The sequence below is a fragment of the Pleurodeles waltl genome, chromosome 12 (assembly GCF_031143425.1).
Source record: "Pleurodeles waltl isolate 20211129_DDA chromosome 12, aPleWal1.hap1.20221129, whole genome shotgun sequence".
Lineage (NCBI taxonomy): Eukaryota > Metazoa > Chordata > Amphibia > Caudata > Salamandridae > Pleurodeles > Pleurodeles waltl.
Window position 1 is genome coordinate 30,495,499 of NC_090451.1, and position 16,729 is coordinate 30,512,227.

Here is a 16,729-nt window from a genome sequence, read left to right on the forward strand (position 1 = left end):
ATGACTCCTGCCCTCACTGCAGCACAGAGGGACCCTGCCTCCTCCCTGGTATTTAACACCTCCCACAAACATGCCTGTGTCTCACCACAGACCGGCCTCTCTGTGTCCACAGACCTGCCCCCCCACAGAGCTGCTTCTGTCTCTCACCACAGACCTACCTGGCTCTCCCTCCCCAGTCCTCCCTGCCTCTCTCTCTCGCTCTCCCCACAGACCTGCCTCGCTCTCCCTCTCTCCCCAGATCTGCGCCTCTCGCTCTCCCTCTCCCCACAGACCTGCCTCGCTCTCCCTCTCTCCCCAGATCTGCCTCTCTCGCTCTCCCTCTCCCCACAGACCTGCCTCTCTCTCCCTCTCTCCCCAGATCTGCCTCTCTCGCTCTCCCTCTCCCCACAGACCTGCCTCGCTCTCCCTCTCCCCGCAGATCTGCCTCTCTCGCTCTCCCTCTCCCCACAGATCTCTCTCTCCCTGGCTCTCCCTCCAGTCCTCCCTCGCTCTCCCCACAGACCTGCCTCGCTCTCCCAAAAGACCTGCCTCTCTCCCCGCCCCCCAGACCTGCTTTTCTCTCCCCACAGACCTGCCTCTCTCTCTCTCTCCCTCCCCACAGATCTCTCTCCCCACAGACCTCCCTCTCTCTCCCCACCTCCCCACATAACTGCCTCTCTCTCCCTCTCCCTCTCCCCCCCCACCCCCACAGACCTGCCTCTCTCCCCCCCAAAAGGCCTCAGCTCGTCACTACTCCGCCATGACCCTAGGACGCCCCCCAGCGGGGCCCTGCCGTGCTCCCATGCCCTCTCTGCGCCTGACCCACATAGCCCAGCCGCCCCCGTGCCCAGCCTCTCCTGGCCCCGCTTTTGATTGCTCGGCCCTGGCACGGAGGAGTGAGCAGGCATCCTGCCTGCTCCACGGCCGCCTTTGTCTCCCTGCTGTCAGGCTGGCAGCGGTGCCAGGCTCTGCTCCAGATCTGTCACAGCCCTCCCCGGAGCCAGCTTCCTTCCTCTGCCTCCGACCGGGATGTGGGCGTGTGCCAACCCTGGCTGCTAATGCCATGTGGGCAGGACAGGCTGCTTTCTGAATTTGTCTGGGTTGCTGCCCGCTCGCCCTGCCATGCTGGCACAACATGCCAATGCCTGACTGGGCATCTTGTACAGGGCAGGCGGTGGTCTGTGACGCCCCCTTCTTCCCGCCTTTAAAAGGCTGAGGGGATTGGTTCAGTCAGTCCTCTAATGAGGTCTCCAAATGTGCAAATAAGCCAGTCTGCTTGGGGTCCTGCGTTTTAATATATCATAAACAATGCTCTAACATGACCATATATTGTATTTTTTAAAACAACACATACTTGTTCTGTAAAGAAAAAAAATTCTAAGTGTTACCTTTAAGTCCTCAGATATTTGTCAATTGTGGTGAGTCACTAAGCCTCTCCCATGCCCCTCCTTGTGCACAGCCTTTGACGTCACGAATGGCCGCCCATTTATATAGTGCCTTTGAGGCCAGGCTGCCTCAAGGTGCTAGCCTCCCTGTTGCCCCTGACCAGTCTTAGACCTGTGTGAGAAGCACCTAGGACCAGTGGGTGATCTCGTGCGGAGCCTGTTCTCTGGCCAGTGACCGGCTCAGCGATTAGTTTAGTTTTAAGGATTTATAAAGCGCGTAGTGACCCGAAGGCATCCCAGCGCTAAACCTAACCTGACCAGTGCTAGCAATAGGAGAATTCAGAGAGCTACCTACAGAAAAGAATGGTCTTAAGTTTTTTCCTAAAAAGCAGTTCTGAGTGTTCATGACGGAGTTCAGAGGGAAGATCATTCCAGAGACGAGCGGCCTTGGTGGAGAAGGAGTTGGCCCCCCAGGCTCTCTTAGACCGCAAGATGGTCACAAGTCGAGAGGAGGAGGACCTTAGACTTCGAGAGGGGACATAAAGATATAGCCGCTTTCTAAAGAACATTGGACCCTTATCTTGCAGGGCTCTGTGAACAATGCATAGGGTCTTGAAATAAATACGCTGCTTAATAGGGAGCCAGTGAAGTATGGAAAAAGCAGGCTTAGCGGATAAATGTCTGGGAAGATTGACAAGAAGCAGCTGCGTTCTGGACTGTTTGCAGCCTTTTTATGACATAAGCCGGGGCGCTGAGAAAAAGTGAGTTCCCATAGTCCAGACGGGAAAGGATCAGAGTTTGAACAAGGATTCTTCTGGCCATAGGGGGAAGAAGATTAAAGATTTTCCGAAGGACTCTTAAAATGCCAAAGCATGTAGAGGAAACTCTTTTTCCTTGATAATCCATGGTCAGGCGAGAATCCATCCAAAAACCAAGGCTTTTTACCTGGTCCTTGGGAGGAGGAAGATTGTTGAAGGCCTCAGAGTATAGTGAAAGGGGAGGGGCTGGGGGGGGCATTGCCTAGTACAATGACTTCTGACTTTCCATCATTAAATTTAAGCTTCATCCAAACTCCAATGTCTTTCATACAACACGAAAGGTTGGCCGCCGACGAATCCCCAGAACTAGATAGTGACACCACAAGTTGAGTATCATCGGCATAGGTGACCAAAGACAGATTGTAGGGAGCGATCACTTTAGCCAGCGGGGATGGATAAACTTTAAAAAGAGTTGGACTCAGGGAGGAGCCCTGAGGAACTCCACAAGTCAATGGAAAGATATCAGAGAAGTAGGCTCGGTCCAGGACTTGAAAAGATCTACCTTTGACAAAAGCGGATAGCCAGGACAATGCTAGGCCTCCTATCCCTAATTCAGAGAGCCTACAGCAGAGAAGGTTGTGATCCACCGTATCAAAAGCTGCGCTGAGATCAAGTAGAATCATGGCTACATGAGACCCTTGGTCCAGAAGTTGCCGGGCTGACTCCGTCACTGTAAGGAGGGCTGACTCCGTGCTATGATGGGCTCTGAAACCCATTTGAGTGGGGTGAAGGAGTTCATGGCTCTCTAAGTAGCTGGTTAATTGGTGGTTAACATGTTTCTCCAGAATTTTTTTTGAAATGGGAAGGAGAGCAATGGGTCTATAATTCTCTAACAGAGATGGGTTCAATTTCGGTTTTTTTAAAAGAGGTTTAATGATGGCATGCTTAAAAAGAGGGGGGAGGAAACCTAAGGATAGGGAATGATTCAGTATTTTTGTAAGGGGAGGTACAATAATATCTGAAACTCGCGAGAGGATGGAAGGAGGGGCGGGGTCTAGGGGGGAGCCCGATTTAATTTGAAGAAGAAGGTTGGTAGTAGCGGTGTCAGTGAGAGGTACAAAAGCGGTTAATGTGCTTCCGGAGAGGGAGGGATCCATCGTTTGGTACTCTACTGTACCTGGGGGAGGAGAAGAAGGGAACCCAGAGTATATCTTGATGACTTTGTCATTGAAGTGAGATGCCAGAAGATTACTGTATTCAGTGGAGGGCTCTGTGGGAGGAGAGGGCATAGGGGTTATGGTTAATTCCTTTAAAATCTGAAAAATTTCCTTTTGTGAACAGGAGGAGTTTTCTTTTCTTATTCCGTAGTAAGAGGACTGGGCGGCTTTAATGTTTTGGTGGTAGAGTCTGACAGATTGCCTATATATTTCTCTTTCGGTGGGACTGTAATTCTTTCTCCAAGATCTTTCTAACCTTTTGCACTTTTTTCTTAATTCTAACAGACCAGGTGAGAACCAAGGTTTAGCCTTATGGGGGGGCTTGTTAGATCTTAATTTGATGGGCAGAATACTATCCAAAGAGGAGGAGATCCACTCATTAAATAAATCTGCGGAGGTGGAGGGGCTGCTGACCCCAAAGGAGGTCTGGAGAGCAGCGCGCCATTCCCCAAGAGCCAATTTTGACCAAATGCGACCAAAGGTTAAGGAGGTAGACGGCACATCTGGAGTAACCTTATAAGGGAAAGAGAAAGATAAAAGGCAATGATCCGTCTAGGTTAGGGGCTGGGACGGCAGGGTGGTAAGAACAGGGAGATTACTGAATAGGAGGTCCAGCGTATGGCCTTTGGTATGGGTAGGTCCTATTACGTGTTGAGTTAAATCAAGCGCAGAGAGGGACGCAAGTAGAGACCTGGCGTGCGGACAGTTTTCATTATCAAGGTGGATGTTAAAATCCCCAAGAATAGTAAAGTTAGGGGATTTACAGATAAGACTAGCTGCGACTTCCGGCAAGGAATCTAAAAAACGAGTGCAAGGTCCTGGGGGTCGGTAGAGAAGCATACCGGAAAAGGTAAAAGTGGGGGAGAGATAGAGAGAGAAAATTAAGCTTTCACACTCCGGGATATCAGAGGGGAAGGTGGTACACCGAAAGGTATTTTTGTAGATAATGGCTATAACACCACCTCTTCCATGGAGTCGATCTACATGCGCCATAGAGTAGGTGGAGGGTAGAGAATTACAGATATCTACTGCTGAGTCATTGCCCAACCAGGCTTCGGTAAGAAACAAGGCGTCAGGGGAAAGATCTTCTATGAGGGTATATATGTGAAGGGAGTGCGCTGGTAAAGAACGACAGTTGAGGAGCAATATGTTGCTCGTTTGGGATGGGGGGAGAAGGGGGGTGAAACAGCCTTAGAGGAACTAGGGCAGGCCGGGCAGAAAGAAGAGGCATAGGACCCAGGGGGTACTGAGAGAGGTGGGCCAGATCCTGCCCCTCTGAGTGCGTAAAGCTGCAAGGGAGAGTAGACTAACCTGTCTGTAGTAAAAAGAGCAGCATTTCTGGGCTCTGGGCGCTTCAGGGCGTGGATGGGCGCAGACGGGCTTGCCTTTGGCGCACCAGCGTCCTTCCGGCATTAAATGAGCCGGGGGAGCCGAACGAGGCTCAGGAGCCTAAGAATAACTAGACCGCTAACAAAAATGGCGGTCTAGTCGGTCCCAACCAGGAAGTAGGGAGGAGAGAAAAAAACAAGCAACCGGGGACCACTGAACACGGGCCCCGAGGTTGCTATGAGGTAGAAAACCAAGTTATACCCCCAGAGACACACACAGAAACAAGGATGTGCCCCCAATACATGTGAATCCAGCAAAGAAGGAAATATTCGTTTTTTCCAGTCCCTTATATTTTAAAAAGAATTTCCCCCCAAAAAAAGAGTGAAAGCCAAAAAATGACCTTCAGAGGTTAAAATGCCCAACAAACAATTAAAAAACATTTGTTTCTTAAAATTTTAAAAGATGCTTACACGATCAAATCAGGTACCAGGCCGGCGTCCTTCCGGCATTAAATGAGCCGGGGGAGCCGAACGAGGCTCAGGAGCCTAAAAACAACTAGACCGCTAACAAAAATGGCGGTCTAGTCTGTCCCAACCAGGAAGTAGGGAGGAGAGAAAAAAACAAGCAACCGGGGACCACTGAACACGGGCCCCGAGGTTGCTATGAGGTAGAAAACCAAGTTATACCCCCAGAGACACACACAGAAACGAGGATGTGCCCCCAATACATGTGAATCCAGCAAAGAAGGAAATATTCGTTTTTTCCAGTCCCTTATATTTTAAAAAGAATTTCCCCCCCAAAAAAGAGTGAAAGCCAAAAAATGACCTTCAGAGGTTAAAATGCCCAACAAACAATTTAAAAACATTCTTTTCTTAAAATTTTAAAAGATGCTTACACGATCAAATCAGGTGCCAGGCCGGCGTCCTTCCGGCATTAGAGGTTGTAGGTTGTGGAGCCTGTTCTCTGGCCAGTGACCGGCTCAGCGATTAGAGGTTGTAGGTTGGTTGGCTCCTTGGTGGAGCAGAATCATATCCTGAAAGTTAGAAGGTTGCTGGTCCTGGGCAAGAGAAGACCTGCCTGGGTGTCTGCTGGGATCCATGTAGTTGCTGACCAGCCCGGGATGTGTGGTCCTGCATCGCTCGCCTCTGATGCCCTCTGTAGGAAGTTGGCTCTGTATGTACTATTTCAAAGTGAGAAATAGCATGCACAGAGTCCAAGGGTTCCCCTTAGAGGTAAGATAGTGGCAAAAAAAGATAATTCTAATGCTCTATTTTGTGGTAGTGTGGTCGAGCAGTAGGCTTATCAGAGGGTAGTGTTAAGCATTTCTTGTACACACACAGGCAATAAATGAGGAACACACACAATTCCAGGTCAATAGGTTTTTGTATAGAAAAATATATTTTCCTAGTTTATTTTAAGAACCACAGGTTCAAGATTTACAATCAATAATTCAAATGAAAGGTACTTCACTTAGGTATCTTAGGAACTTTGAATCAGCAAAATAGCATGTACAGTTTTGGCAAAAATGGCAATAGGCTATTTTAAAACTAGAGACTGTGCAAATTTTAACAGTTCCTGGGGGAGGTAAGTATTTGTTAGTTTTTGCAGGTAAGTAAACCACCTACAGGGTTCAAAGTTGGGTCCAAGGTAGCCCACCGTTGGGGGTTCAGGGCAACCCCAAAGGTACCACACCAGCAGCTCAGGGCCGGTCCGGTGCAGAGGTCAAAGTGGTGCCCAAAACGCATAGGCTTCAATGGAGAAGGGGGTGCCCCGGTTCTAGTCTGCCAGCAGGTAAGTACCCGCGTCTTGAGAGGGCAGACCATGGGGGTTTTGTAGGGTGCGGGTGCAGTGTCTTTACCAGGCGTCGGGTCTTTGAAGCAGGCAGTCGCGGTCAGGGGGAGCCTCGGGATTCCCTCTGCAGGCGTCGCTGTGGGGGCACAGGGAGGTCAACTCTGGCTACTCACGGTCTCGTAGTCGCCGGGGAGTCCTCCCTGTGGTGTTTGTTCTCCACAAGTCGAGCCTGGGGCGTCGGGTGCAGAGTGCAAAGTCTCACACTTCCGGCGGGAAACGTGTGTTGTTTCAAAGTTGCTTCTTTGTTGCAAAGTTGCAGTCTTTGGGGAACAGAGCCGCTGTCCTCGGGAGTTCTTGGTCCTTCTAGATGCAGGGTAGTCCTCTGAGGCTTCAGAGGTTGCTGGACCCTGTGGAACGCGTCGCTGGAGCAGTGTCTTTAGAAGTGGGGAGACGGGCCGGTAGAGCTGGGGCAAAGCAGTTGGTGTCTCCGTCTTCTCTGCAGGTTTTTCAGCTCAGCAGTCCTTCTTCGTCTTAGGTTGCAGGAATCTGAGTTCCTAGGTTCTGGGGAGCCCTAAATACTAAATTTAAGGGTGTTTTTTAGGTCTGGGGGGTTAGTAGCCAATGGCTACTAGCCCTGAGGGTGGCTACACCCTCTTGGTGCCTCCTCCCTGAGGGGAGGGGGGGCACATTCCTATCCCTTATTGGGGTAATCCTCCATCTGTAAGATGGAGGGTTTCTAAAAGTCAGTCACCTCAGCTCAGGGCACCTTAGGGGCTGTCCTGACTGGCCAGTGACTCCTTGTTTTTCACATTATCTCCTCCGGCCTTGCCGCCAAAAGTGGGGCCGTGGCCGGAGGGGGCGGGCAACTCCACTAGCTGGAGTGCCCTGGGGTGCTGTAACAAAGGGGGTGAGCCTTTGAGGCTCACCGCCAGGTGATACAGTTCCTGCAGGGGGAGGTGTGAAGCACCTCCACCCAGTACAGGCTTTGTTACTAGCCACAGAGTGACAAAGGCACTCTCCCCATGTGGCCAGCAACATGTCTGGAATGTGGCAGGCTGCTAAAACCAGTCAGCCTACACGGGTAGTCGGTTAAGGTTTCAGGGGGCACCTCTAAGGTGCCCTCTGGGGTGTTTGTTACAATAAAATGTACACTGGCATCAGTGTGCATTTATTGTGCTGAGAAGTTTGATACCAAACTTCCCAGTTTTCAGTGTAGCCATTATGGTGCTGTGGAGTTCGTGCATGACAGACCCCCAGACCATATACTCTTATGGCTACCCTGCACTTACAATGTCTAAGGTTTTGCTTAGACACTGTAGGGGCATAGTGCTTATGCACTTATGCCCTCACCTATGGTATAGTGCACCCTGCCTTAGGGCTGTAAGGCCTGCTAGAGGGGTGACTTATCTATACCTGTAGGCAGTGTGAGGTTGGCATGGCACCCTGAGGGGAGTGCCATGTTGACTTAGTCTTTTTATCCCCACTAGCAAACACAAGCTGGCAAGCAGTGTGTCTGTGCTGAGTGAGTGGTCCCCAAGGTGGCATAAGACATGCTGCAGCCCTTAGAGACCTTCCCTGGCATCAGGGCCCTTGGTACCAGTTACAAGGGACTTACCTGGATGCCAGGGTGTGCCAATCGTGGAAACAAGAGTACAGGTTAGGGAAAGAACACTGGTGCTGGGGCCTGGCTGGCCGGCCTCAGCACACTTTCAAATCAAAACTTAGCATCAGCAAAGGCAAAAAGTCAGGGGGTAACCATGCCAAGGAGGCATTTCCTTACACCCTCCCATGCAGGTGATGCCCGGGGTCGCAGGTAGGGGCTGTGGAGGGCCCGTCCATGCACAAGTCCACTCGCCCCATGGGCCTGTGGAGCTGCTAGAGGTGGTAACAGATGCATTTTTAATACCGGTACTCACAAGGTACAAGTTACATCAACTCAGTCTAAGTTGTAATAAATTTGTCAGAATCAACCATTACTGTAATTATGGTTCAATGTTCACAAATCTACACTCAATTTGTCAAGGAAGAATTGACGATCTAAGTTCTAACCTTCAAAACTTTAGTGCAGAATGTTTGTGGAGTGGGTTCAAAAGGTTGACAGCAGTGTAACTTTTTTGAAAACTGAACTAAGGGACAAGAAGAAATGTGTGCTTGAGCAGAAAAGGACATTGTGTGACTTACTGTGAACATCCAACTCAAAAATCGATAACAAGGGGGCGGAGAGCATGTTGTAGAGCTGTGGTCCCAGAACTTTAAAGGACCCTCCCCCACACATCTTGCCTTATTAAACCGAGGGATGGTCAGAAGATCACTAGATCCGATCATTAGGAGTGGGACAGAAGGAGGATTACAATCCGATCTGAGGGAAACTATTCACCAGAACAGAGAGCAGCCCGCGGCATGAGCCACTACTCCTTGTGTCCTTTGCAACAGTGTTGCAACCAGCGAACTTCTGACAATGGTCATATCTCAGCGACCGATGCGCTTCCGATGCTGGTCGTAACTCAGCCACCAGCAAACCGATGGTCACATCTCAGCGACTGATGCGCTTCCGACGCTGGTCGGATCTCAGTGAAGAATTTCCAACAATGGTTGTAACTCAGTGACTGAAAGGCTTGTGAGGATGGTTGAATCTCTGCTTCTGACATGGTCGGATCCCCGCGACCGACAAGCTTCTGATGAGGGGTGTATCTGAGCGACCGAAGAGCTTCTGGGGATCGTCATATCTCTGTGACCGGCGAGCTTCTGAGGATGGTTTGATCTCACTGACGATCTTCTGAGGATGGTCGTCTCTCAGTGACTGGCACACTTCTGATGATGGTCATATATCAGCGACTGACAAGCTTCAGATGATGGCCGGATCTCAGCTACCAATGAGCTTCCGAGGATGGGTGATCTCAGCGACTGACGAACTTCTGGCGCTGGTCTTTTCTCGCTGACTGAGGGATTTCTCACGTTTGGTCGGATCTCGGTAACCAACAAGCTTCTGATGGTTGGATCTCTGCTACTGACCAACTTCCGACAATGGATATCTTAGCAACCGATGAGGTTCAGATCTCAATGACTGACGAGTTTCTGGTGGTGGTTGCGTCACAGTGACTGAGGGGTTTACGGTGGCTGGATCTCAGTAGCAGAGGAGCTTCTGACGATGGTTGTGTCCCCATAGGCCGAGCCGACAGCCATGTCTTGTGTGCGTCTTGTGTGTTCTTTACTTTCAGTGGTTGTATTTTGTTAGAGGTAGAGGTGCCCGTTCCCCCCCCCCCCGGTCCACGCAGAACCAGGTCAGCCACCCCATAAGTGGACCCGCTTGTCTGTGGGAATGAAGAGAATATCTGTGCATCGCAAGAGAAGGAAACAGGGTGTCCAGGCTTTGAGTTTAGGGATCCCTAACAGTTGAGATACAATTTGCCTGGTATAAAACTTACCTCACTGTTATCTGTGATAGGAAGGGCTTCTTTCAACATATACATAAATTCATTAATCAGACTTTACACCTGGAGGAATCTGTTTTGAATTTCCTTGATGTACCTGAATTCTGACTTTCACAATTTTTTCTTTTACCAAGTTCCTCCCCACTGATATGAGACATCCAAATGTTTCCCCACGCTGACCAACCACAGGGCTTTTGGTACTGTTTCCACAAGCGCGAGGTAGTGCACAGAGGTTGTGTTTTTGGTCCAGCCACATATTTGAAACCCGCCACGTTGTTTTATTTAATTCCCTGTAAAAGATCTTTTAACAGGTTCCTCCTTTGGTATTTGCTATTGTTCTTTAGGTCACCACCATGTTGCTTCTTGTTAATTCTTCATTTAGTTGGAGAACCTACCAATGTCTCTTCAGCACTTTTCCAATTCTTGGTGATTTCGGGCCCAGTTTAGATATTGGCGGATGTGTTACGATTTCCTGTGCGCTGAGATATAAATCCCATTATTTCCTATGGAACTTAGTTTTGGCGGATGGGATATCTGTCACTGTTGTGACAGAGTAACCTAAATGCACTGAGGAGATCAGGCTGTGGCACTTAGACCCTGTCAGGCTTCTCTGCAAGCATGGGCGCCCTATTGGTGTGTGTTTCTGTGACCTCTGTGCTAAGATTCTCCTTCCTGTACCCTACTTCCGGTTGCAGGGGCTCAGACTGACAACAGGACGAGCCAGGCGAGTTTAAGTGGTTCTCCTCGCCTGGGCCTGCTCTGTCCAGCCACCTCATAGATTTGCAGGGCCTTTGTGAGTCTTTAGGGAGGAAGCCTGTGAGGGTGATTTGAGAAGATGGCATTATTTCAGACGGATTAGCTCTTATTAAATAGCGAGTCCACATTTCGCCAATTAGCAGACAACTCGAGCAGTTCCCTCTTGTTATTTCGCATTGATTGGAGCTCGTTTATTTATTTATTTTAAAAAAAGATTTTTTTGGTAGCACCGCAGTCTTCTTCAGATGTCCTTGTGCTCGTCTCTCACAGCCACATTTGATACCAGTTACAGTATTATTCCTGTGTTTGCTGGTTTCCTCCACTCCTCACCCCCTTGTAGTGTCTCTGCCCCTTTCTCCTACGTTCTTTGAGTAGGGGCGTTAAACCCCTTCCTCCAGACCTGCTGGGGATACAGGTACCAGAGGGAACCACAGGACGAGGAACTAGAGCTGACATTTACCTGGGCCCAGGTGGGCATCGAGGGTGTGGGCACAGTGTGCTCTGTTCTCCCTTGTGCCAGCTGGGCACTGCCACCAGGCAGGGTGTGCACAGCTGGCACGAGTAAAGGTTGTCCTGTGGGGTGGAGTGCTGGTCCCAGGGTGGGACAATAAGCTGCTTCCTGTACACTCTGAGCCCCGAGGACAGGGCAGTGGGCACATGGCATGGTACATGGCAGGCCCTTGGCCTAGTGAGCCATGGACATTGCAGTAAGCTCTGCTGAATGGGCACTGAGTGATTGCCACTAACACACTCCACGAACGTGTCCGGGTATATCTTTGTGAGATGCACAGAATGTTTTGAGAACGTTTTTTTTGTTAAGAGAAACTATGGTTGCCGGCTACACTTATAAATACAAAACTTGTGTGAACAGCTTATATTATAATGGACAGTTTCTTTACTGTCAAAAACAAGCCATGGCCACCACCTTATTGAATAAGCATTGGTAAAGACAATAGGTCTCGCCCATTTGTGAGCTGTTGGCATTGTGAATGTGTTGTAGCAATATTGTACAGCAGCGTGGCTGAAAGTTTTGGGGGGAAAAATGACACGGACTGCAGTGGTCACAGCATATAACATGAAGCAGATGAGTGGCGGGCCATGCAACACAATGCAGGAGGGTGACTGGGCAAGCATCACAACTTGGAACGGGGCAAGCTACACAACGCAGGGGGGACAGATAGGTAACACCATGCGGTAGACGGGTGGGGCCATGGCGTACAGAGGGAAGAAGGCTGGAGGGGAAAAGCATCGCAGACCGCGGGAAGGGCCAAGGAGCACGACAGACGGGCAGGGGCAGCAAGCAACACCAAAGACAGCGGGCGGGAACAAACAACATGCACGCGTAAGAAGTGCCTTCCAAGTAAGGAAGTAGCTCTGAAAGTGCGAGCAGTGGATTGACAATCAGCAAGGCAGCAGTATTTGGGCCATGCTCCAGGGAAGACCCCATCCAGCAAGAGAAAGTCATACCGGCACACGCTGACCAAAGAGGAGCAAGCAAACTAGAATGATGATAAAGCCAACCAATGGCAGATAGTGGACGGGCTCTAAGTCTGCTGTAAGTAAAAATGTTTTGCAAGCAACAGCACATTGGCTGGCACAGGCAAAGTCCTAAATATCAGTTTCCAGACCCCACCGTGTTTAAGAACTGTGTCCAATCTTATATGCCCTTTGACTCTTCCATGCTTGAAGGTTTGGGAGCTAACTGCTGTACAGTGAGGGCACTTCTGGATTCTCAACAGAGTCCGAGGCATCCGGGCATCCAGTCTTCTGGGTTGGCCATCCTTGATGATGGAACCGTGGAGGCGCAGAGGCTGCTCGGTCTGTCAGCAAGCTTTGAGCCCTTCTCACTGTTCTCTTTAGCTGTTTGAAGGGGCGCCTGTTTGGGTGGGTGAAAAATTCAGCTCTGCCGGCGGAGTTCGCGGAGTTATGCTCGCTCCACGTACCGCTTGAAGCACAGAGTTCTGAAAACGTTTTCCGTGCGTTGCTCACCAACTTTAAGTTGGCGAGCGTGAGGGAGAACTTGTGTCCTCTTAGCATGATTTTCTAGCACTAAAACAATCCTTCAACGCAATTTCTCAACACGGGTGGTCGCGACAGGTCACTACCGCTTCCGTTGAGAAAGTTGCAGCTCGAGTAGAAAATCTACTTGAGTGGCGGGAAGAAGCGGCGCCCTCTGGTGCACCGCATGATGCCCTACGTGTCGATTTTACAGCGTGGGACAACCTCCTACCGCTAAAAACCAGCACGAGCAGCAGGACGTATCGGAATTCCACCACTCGCGGATCTCTGCAGAATTATCAGACGACTCTTCAGTTCCGCCCAGGCCTACTACCTGTAACTAGGTGTCTTCTGTCCAGCGCAACCTGCTAATAGAAAGCATGTATTCAAGATGAAAAGCTGTATATTTACAGAAATCAGAAGCTGATGTTTGGAGAAAAATGACTCCGTTTCCAAAATATATTTACAGCTGATAAGTGAGCGGTAAATTATGTGGCATTAGGGAGATTTATTCCTAATATTATCTTTATTTACACACATTTTAGGCATTCCTGCTGGCGGCAGTGCCGGTTGCACGAAGGCGATCGTTGCTGGTAGTCTTGCACATGTCGGGTCACTAATGCAATGTCGTCTAATATAGTCACTGTTACTACACCTGTAGTATGAGCAGTAGGATAAAAGAGGGGGCGCACCTTAAGAGTCACGCCAGTGACACCAGTGTTCAGGTGACATTCAGCTTACCCACCTCAACATCCTGCAGGTGGCTCAGGGAACCACACCAGGATGAAAGCCACCAGGCCAAAGCAGGGCTTCTGCTGATCATGTCAGGAGGAGAACTGCGGACATTCAGGCAGCTGTCTTGTAAGAGTCACGTGGGTGAAGCTGTGTCTCCCCTCTTGAAACAGATTAGAGTCTGGGGTACCCTGCACTGACATGTCAAGAAGGAGACAGGTGAGTTCCTGTGGACCCCCTCGCTTCATCTGCAGCTGTTGGGGCATCTATGCCCCTTCCCCTCAGAACCCGTTGACCTGATATTGGTAGAGTTGTGATCGGCTCCAACATTGATTAACGGAACCCTCTTGTGATTGGCACCTCTGCAGGGATCCCAGATCCACCAATAATAAATATGGGATAGGCTCCAGTATTGATCATTTGAACCTCTTGAGATTGGCACCTCTGCAGGGATCCCAGATCCGCCAATAATTTATCTGGGATAGGCGCCAGCATTGATCACCTGAACCTCTTGTGATTGGCACCTCTGCACGGTTCCCACTGAGTCACTATTCATAGTGCTTTGATAGGCTCCACTATTGATTATTGGCAGCTCTTGTGGTAACGGCGGTAGGTTTCTCAAAAGATTTTTCTTCTTTCCTCCAGACGCACCTGCAGGCCTCGGCGGCGGCAGCGGTTGCAGCCAGTGCGGCCTCCGGCACGCCCCAGTCCCTCAAGCTCACCTACCCGGAGACCCTGGAGCGCATTAAGGAGGAGTTCCAGTTTCTTCAGAATCAGTACCACAGGTAGGTGCCGTCCAGCCCAGAATCCCATCGAGGAGACCATGGTGCTCGCGCAGTGCGAGAGAGAACAATCCCAACCACCCTGCGACGCCTGGTTCAGCGCGAGTGAGGATGATTGTGAAACATCTAAATCTTTCAAGTGTACGAAGCTGTGCAGGTGTGTTGACCTGGCGCTTGGTTTGGTCCTGCTGTTGAGTTTGACTCCAACGCAATACCTCCCTTGGTTTGACCTGTTGGTCTGTTCCATGACTAATGACGTATACTGGTGTGTCCACAAATTGTCTCTGTCATGTTCTGTGGTTGTTACTTTTTTTTCTGCCTTGATTACTAGTTTGTGGTCTGTTTTTGGTTAATTCCTGACATATGCTGCCCCTTTGGTTCACTTGTTCTCGTCTTCTTACAGCTTGAAGTTGGAATGTGAAAAACTTGCAACAGAAAAGACTGAAATCCAGAGGCATTATATCATGGTAAGTTTATTGGATTTGAGGGCGGCTTGCAGGAGCTTCAGCCGTGTAGGTGAAGGGTGTATTTGTTGGCTGGGGGCATTAGCTGGCTGCCAGGAGCCGGAGTCCCCTAGCTGATGGGTGCGACTATTGGTTGGCAGGAGATTTAGTTGCCTGGACAGTGGGTGCATATATTGGTTTGCCAGTGGCAGGAGCATGAGTGTTTGGCAGATGGGTGTGTCTGTTGGCCGGCTGGCAGGAGCCTCCGTCATCTGACTCATAGGTGCAGTTGTTGGTTGTCTGGCAGGATCCTCAGTTGTCTAGGTGATGTGTGTGTATTGGTTGGTTTCAGGACCCTAAGTGTCTTGCTGATGCGTGTGTCAGTTGGTTGGCAGGAGCCTGAGTTGTCTGGCTGATGTGCATGTGTATAGGGTGGCTGGGTGTATTAGTTGGCTGGCAGGAGCCTGGGTTGTTTAATTCATGGTTACATGTATTTGTTGGCCATCTGGCAGGAGCCCGAGTCATCAGGCTCAAGGATGCTTGCAGTGATCAGATGAGTTGCTGGCTGGCAGGACCCTGAGTGTCCATTGGTTGGATGGCAGCAGCCTGATTTGTCTGTTCGATGGGTGCATGTATTGATTGCTTAGCCGGCTGGCAGGACCCCGGGTGTCTGGCCAATGCGTGTGTCTATTGGTGGTTGACAGGAGCCTGAGTTGTCTGTCTGATGGGTCCATGTTTTTGCTTGCTGCAAGAGCCTGAGTTGTCTCTGTGATGGTTGCGTGAATTGGTTGGCTGGCTGCCTAGTGCCCGTTGACTAATTAGTGAAGTGTGTTTGAGTGCCTGCTGGTGTGCACATGTGTGTTGGTTGTGTTTGTGCTGGCTAGTACGTTGGTGTGGATTGGTTGTGTTTGTGTGTGGTGGCTGGTGGGTTGATGTGTGGTTGTGTGTGTTTGTGCTGGCTGGCTGGTTGGTTGGTGTGTGTTTGTGTTGGTTGTGTTTGTGGTGGCTTAATGTGTGTTAGGTGTGTTTGTGCTGGCTGGTGGGTGTATTGGTTGTGTTTGTGCTAGCTGGTGGGTTGGTGTGTGTTGTGTTTGTGCTGGCTGGTGGGTTGGTGTGTTTTGGTTGTGTTTGTGCTGGATAGTGGGATGGTGTGTGTGTGTTGGTTGTGTGTGTGTGTGTGCTGACTGGTGGGTTGGTGTGTGTTTGTGCTGGCTGGTGTGTGTTGGTTGTGTTTGTGCAGGCTGGTGTGTGTTGGTTGTGTTTGTGCAGGCTGGTGTGCACGTGTGTGTGCTTGCTGGTGGGTTTGGTGTGTGTTGTGTTTGTGCTGGCTGGTGGGCAGGTGTGTGCTTGCTGGTGGGTTTGGAGTGTGTTGGTTGTGTTTGTGCTGGCTAGTGGGTTAGTGTGTGTGTTGGTCGTATTTGTGTGTGTGCTGGCTGGTGGGTTGGTGTGTGTTGGTTGTGTTTGTGCTGGCTGGATTGGTGTGTGTTGGGTGTGTATAAGCTGGCTGGTGGGTTGGTGTGTGTGTGTGTTGGGTGCGTTTGTGCTGACTGGTGGGTTGGTGTGTGTTTGTGTGTGCTGGCTGGTGTGCACATGTGTGTTGGTTGTGTTTGTGCAGGCTGGTGGGTTGGTGTGTGTTGGTTGTGTTTGTGTGCGCTGGCTGGTGTGCACGTGTGTGTGTGCTTGCTGGTGGGTTTGGTGTGTGTGTTGGTTGTGTTTGTGCTGGCTGGTGGGTTGATGTGTGTTGGTTGTGTTTGTGTGTGCTGACTGGGTTGGTGTGTGTGGTTGTGTGTGTGCTGGCTGGTGGGTTGGTGTGTGTGTTGGTTGTGTTTGCTGGTTGGTGTGTGTTGGTTGTGTTTGTGTGTGCTGGCTGGTGGGTTGGTGTGTGTTTGTGTTTGTGTGTGCTGACTGGTAGGTTGGTGTGTGTGTGTTGGTTGTGTTTGTGTGTGCTGACTGGTAGGTTGGTGTGTGTGTGTTGGTTGTGTTTGTGTGCGCTGGCTGGTGTGCACGTGTGTGTGTGCTTGCTGGTGGGTTTGGTGTGTGTGTTGGTTGTGTTTGTGCTGGCTGGTGGGTTGATGTGTGTTGGTTGTGTTTGTGTGTGCTGACTGGGTTGGTGTGTGTGTTGGTTGTG

The 16,729-nt window shown here is 50.3% G+C and overlaps 1 protein-coding gene across 5 annotated transcripts in view; it reads left to right on the plus strand.

The window, feature by feature from the left end:
• LOC138267434 (transducin-like enhancer protein 1) overlaps positions 1-16,729 on the plus strand; it is a 153,877-nt gene that overhangs the window by 49,392 nt on the left and 87,756 nt on the right. For all 5 annotated transcript variants that reach the window (XM_069216364.1, XM_069216366.1, XM_069216367.1 and 2 more), the window contains exons 3-4: positions 14,022-14,161; positions 14,562-14,625. In XM_069216364.1, coding sequence (XP_069072465.1) covers positions 14,022-14,161; positions 14,562-14,625 — 204 coding nt within the window. The remainder of the gene's footprint in view (positions 1-14,021; positions 14,162-14,561; positions 14,626-16,729) is intronic.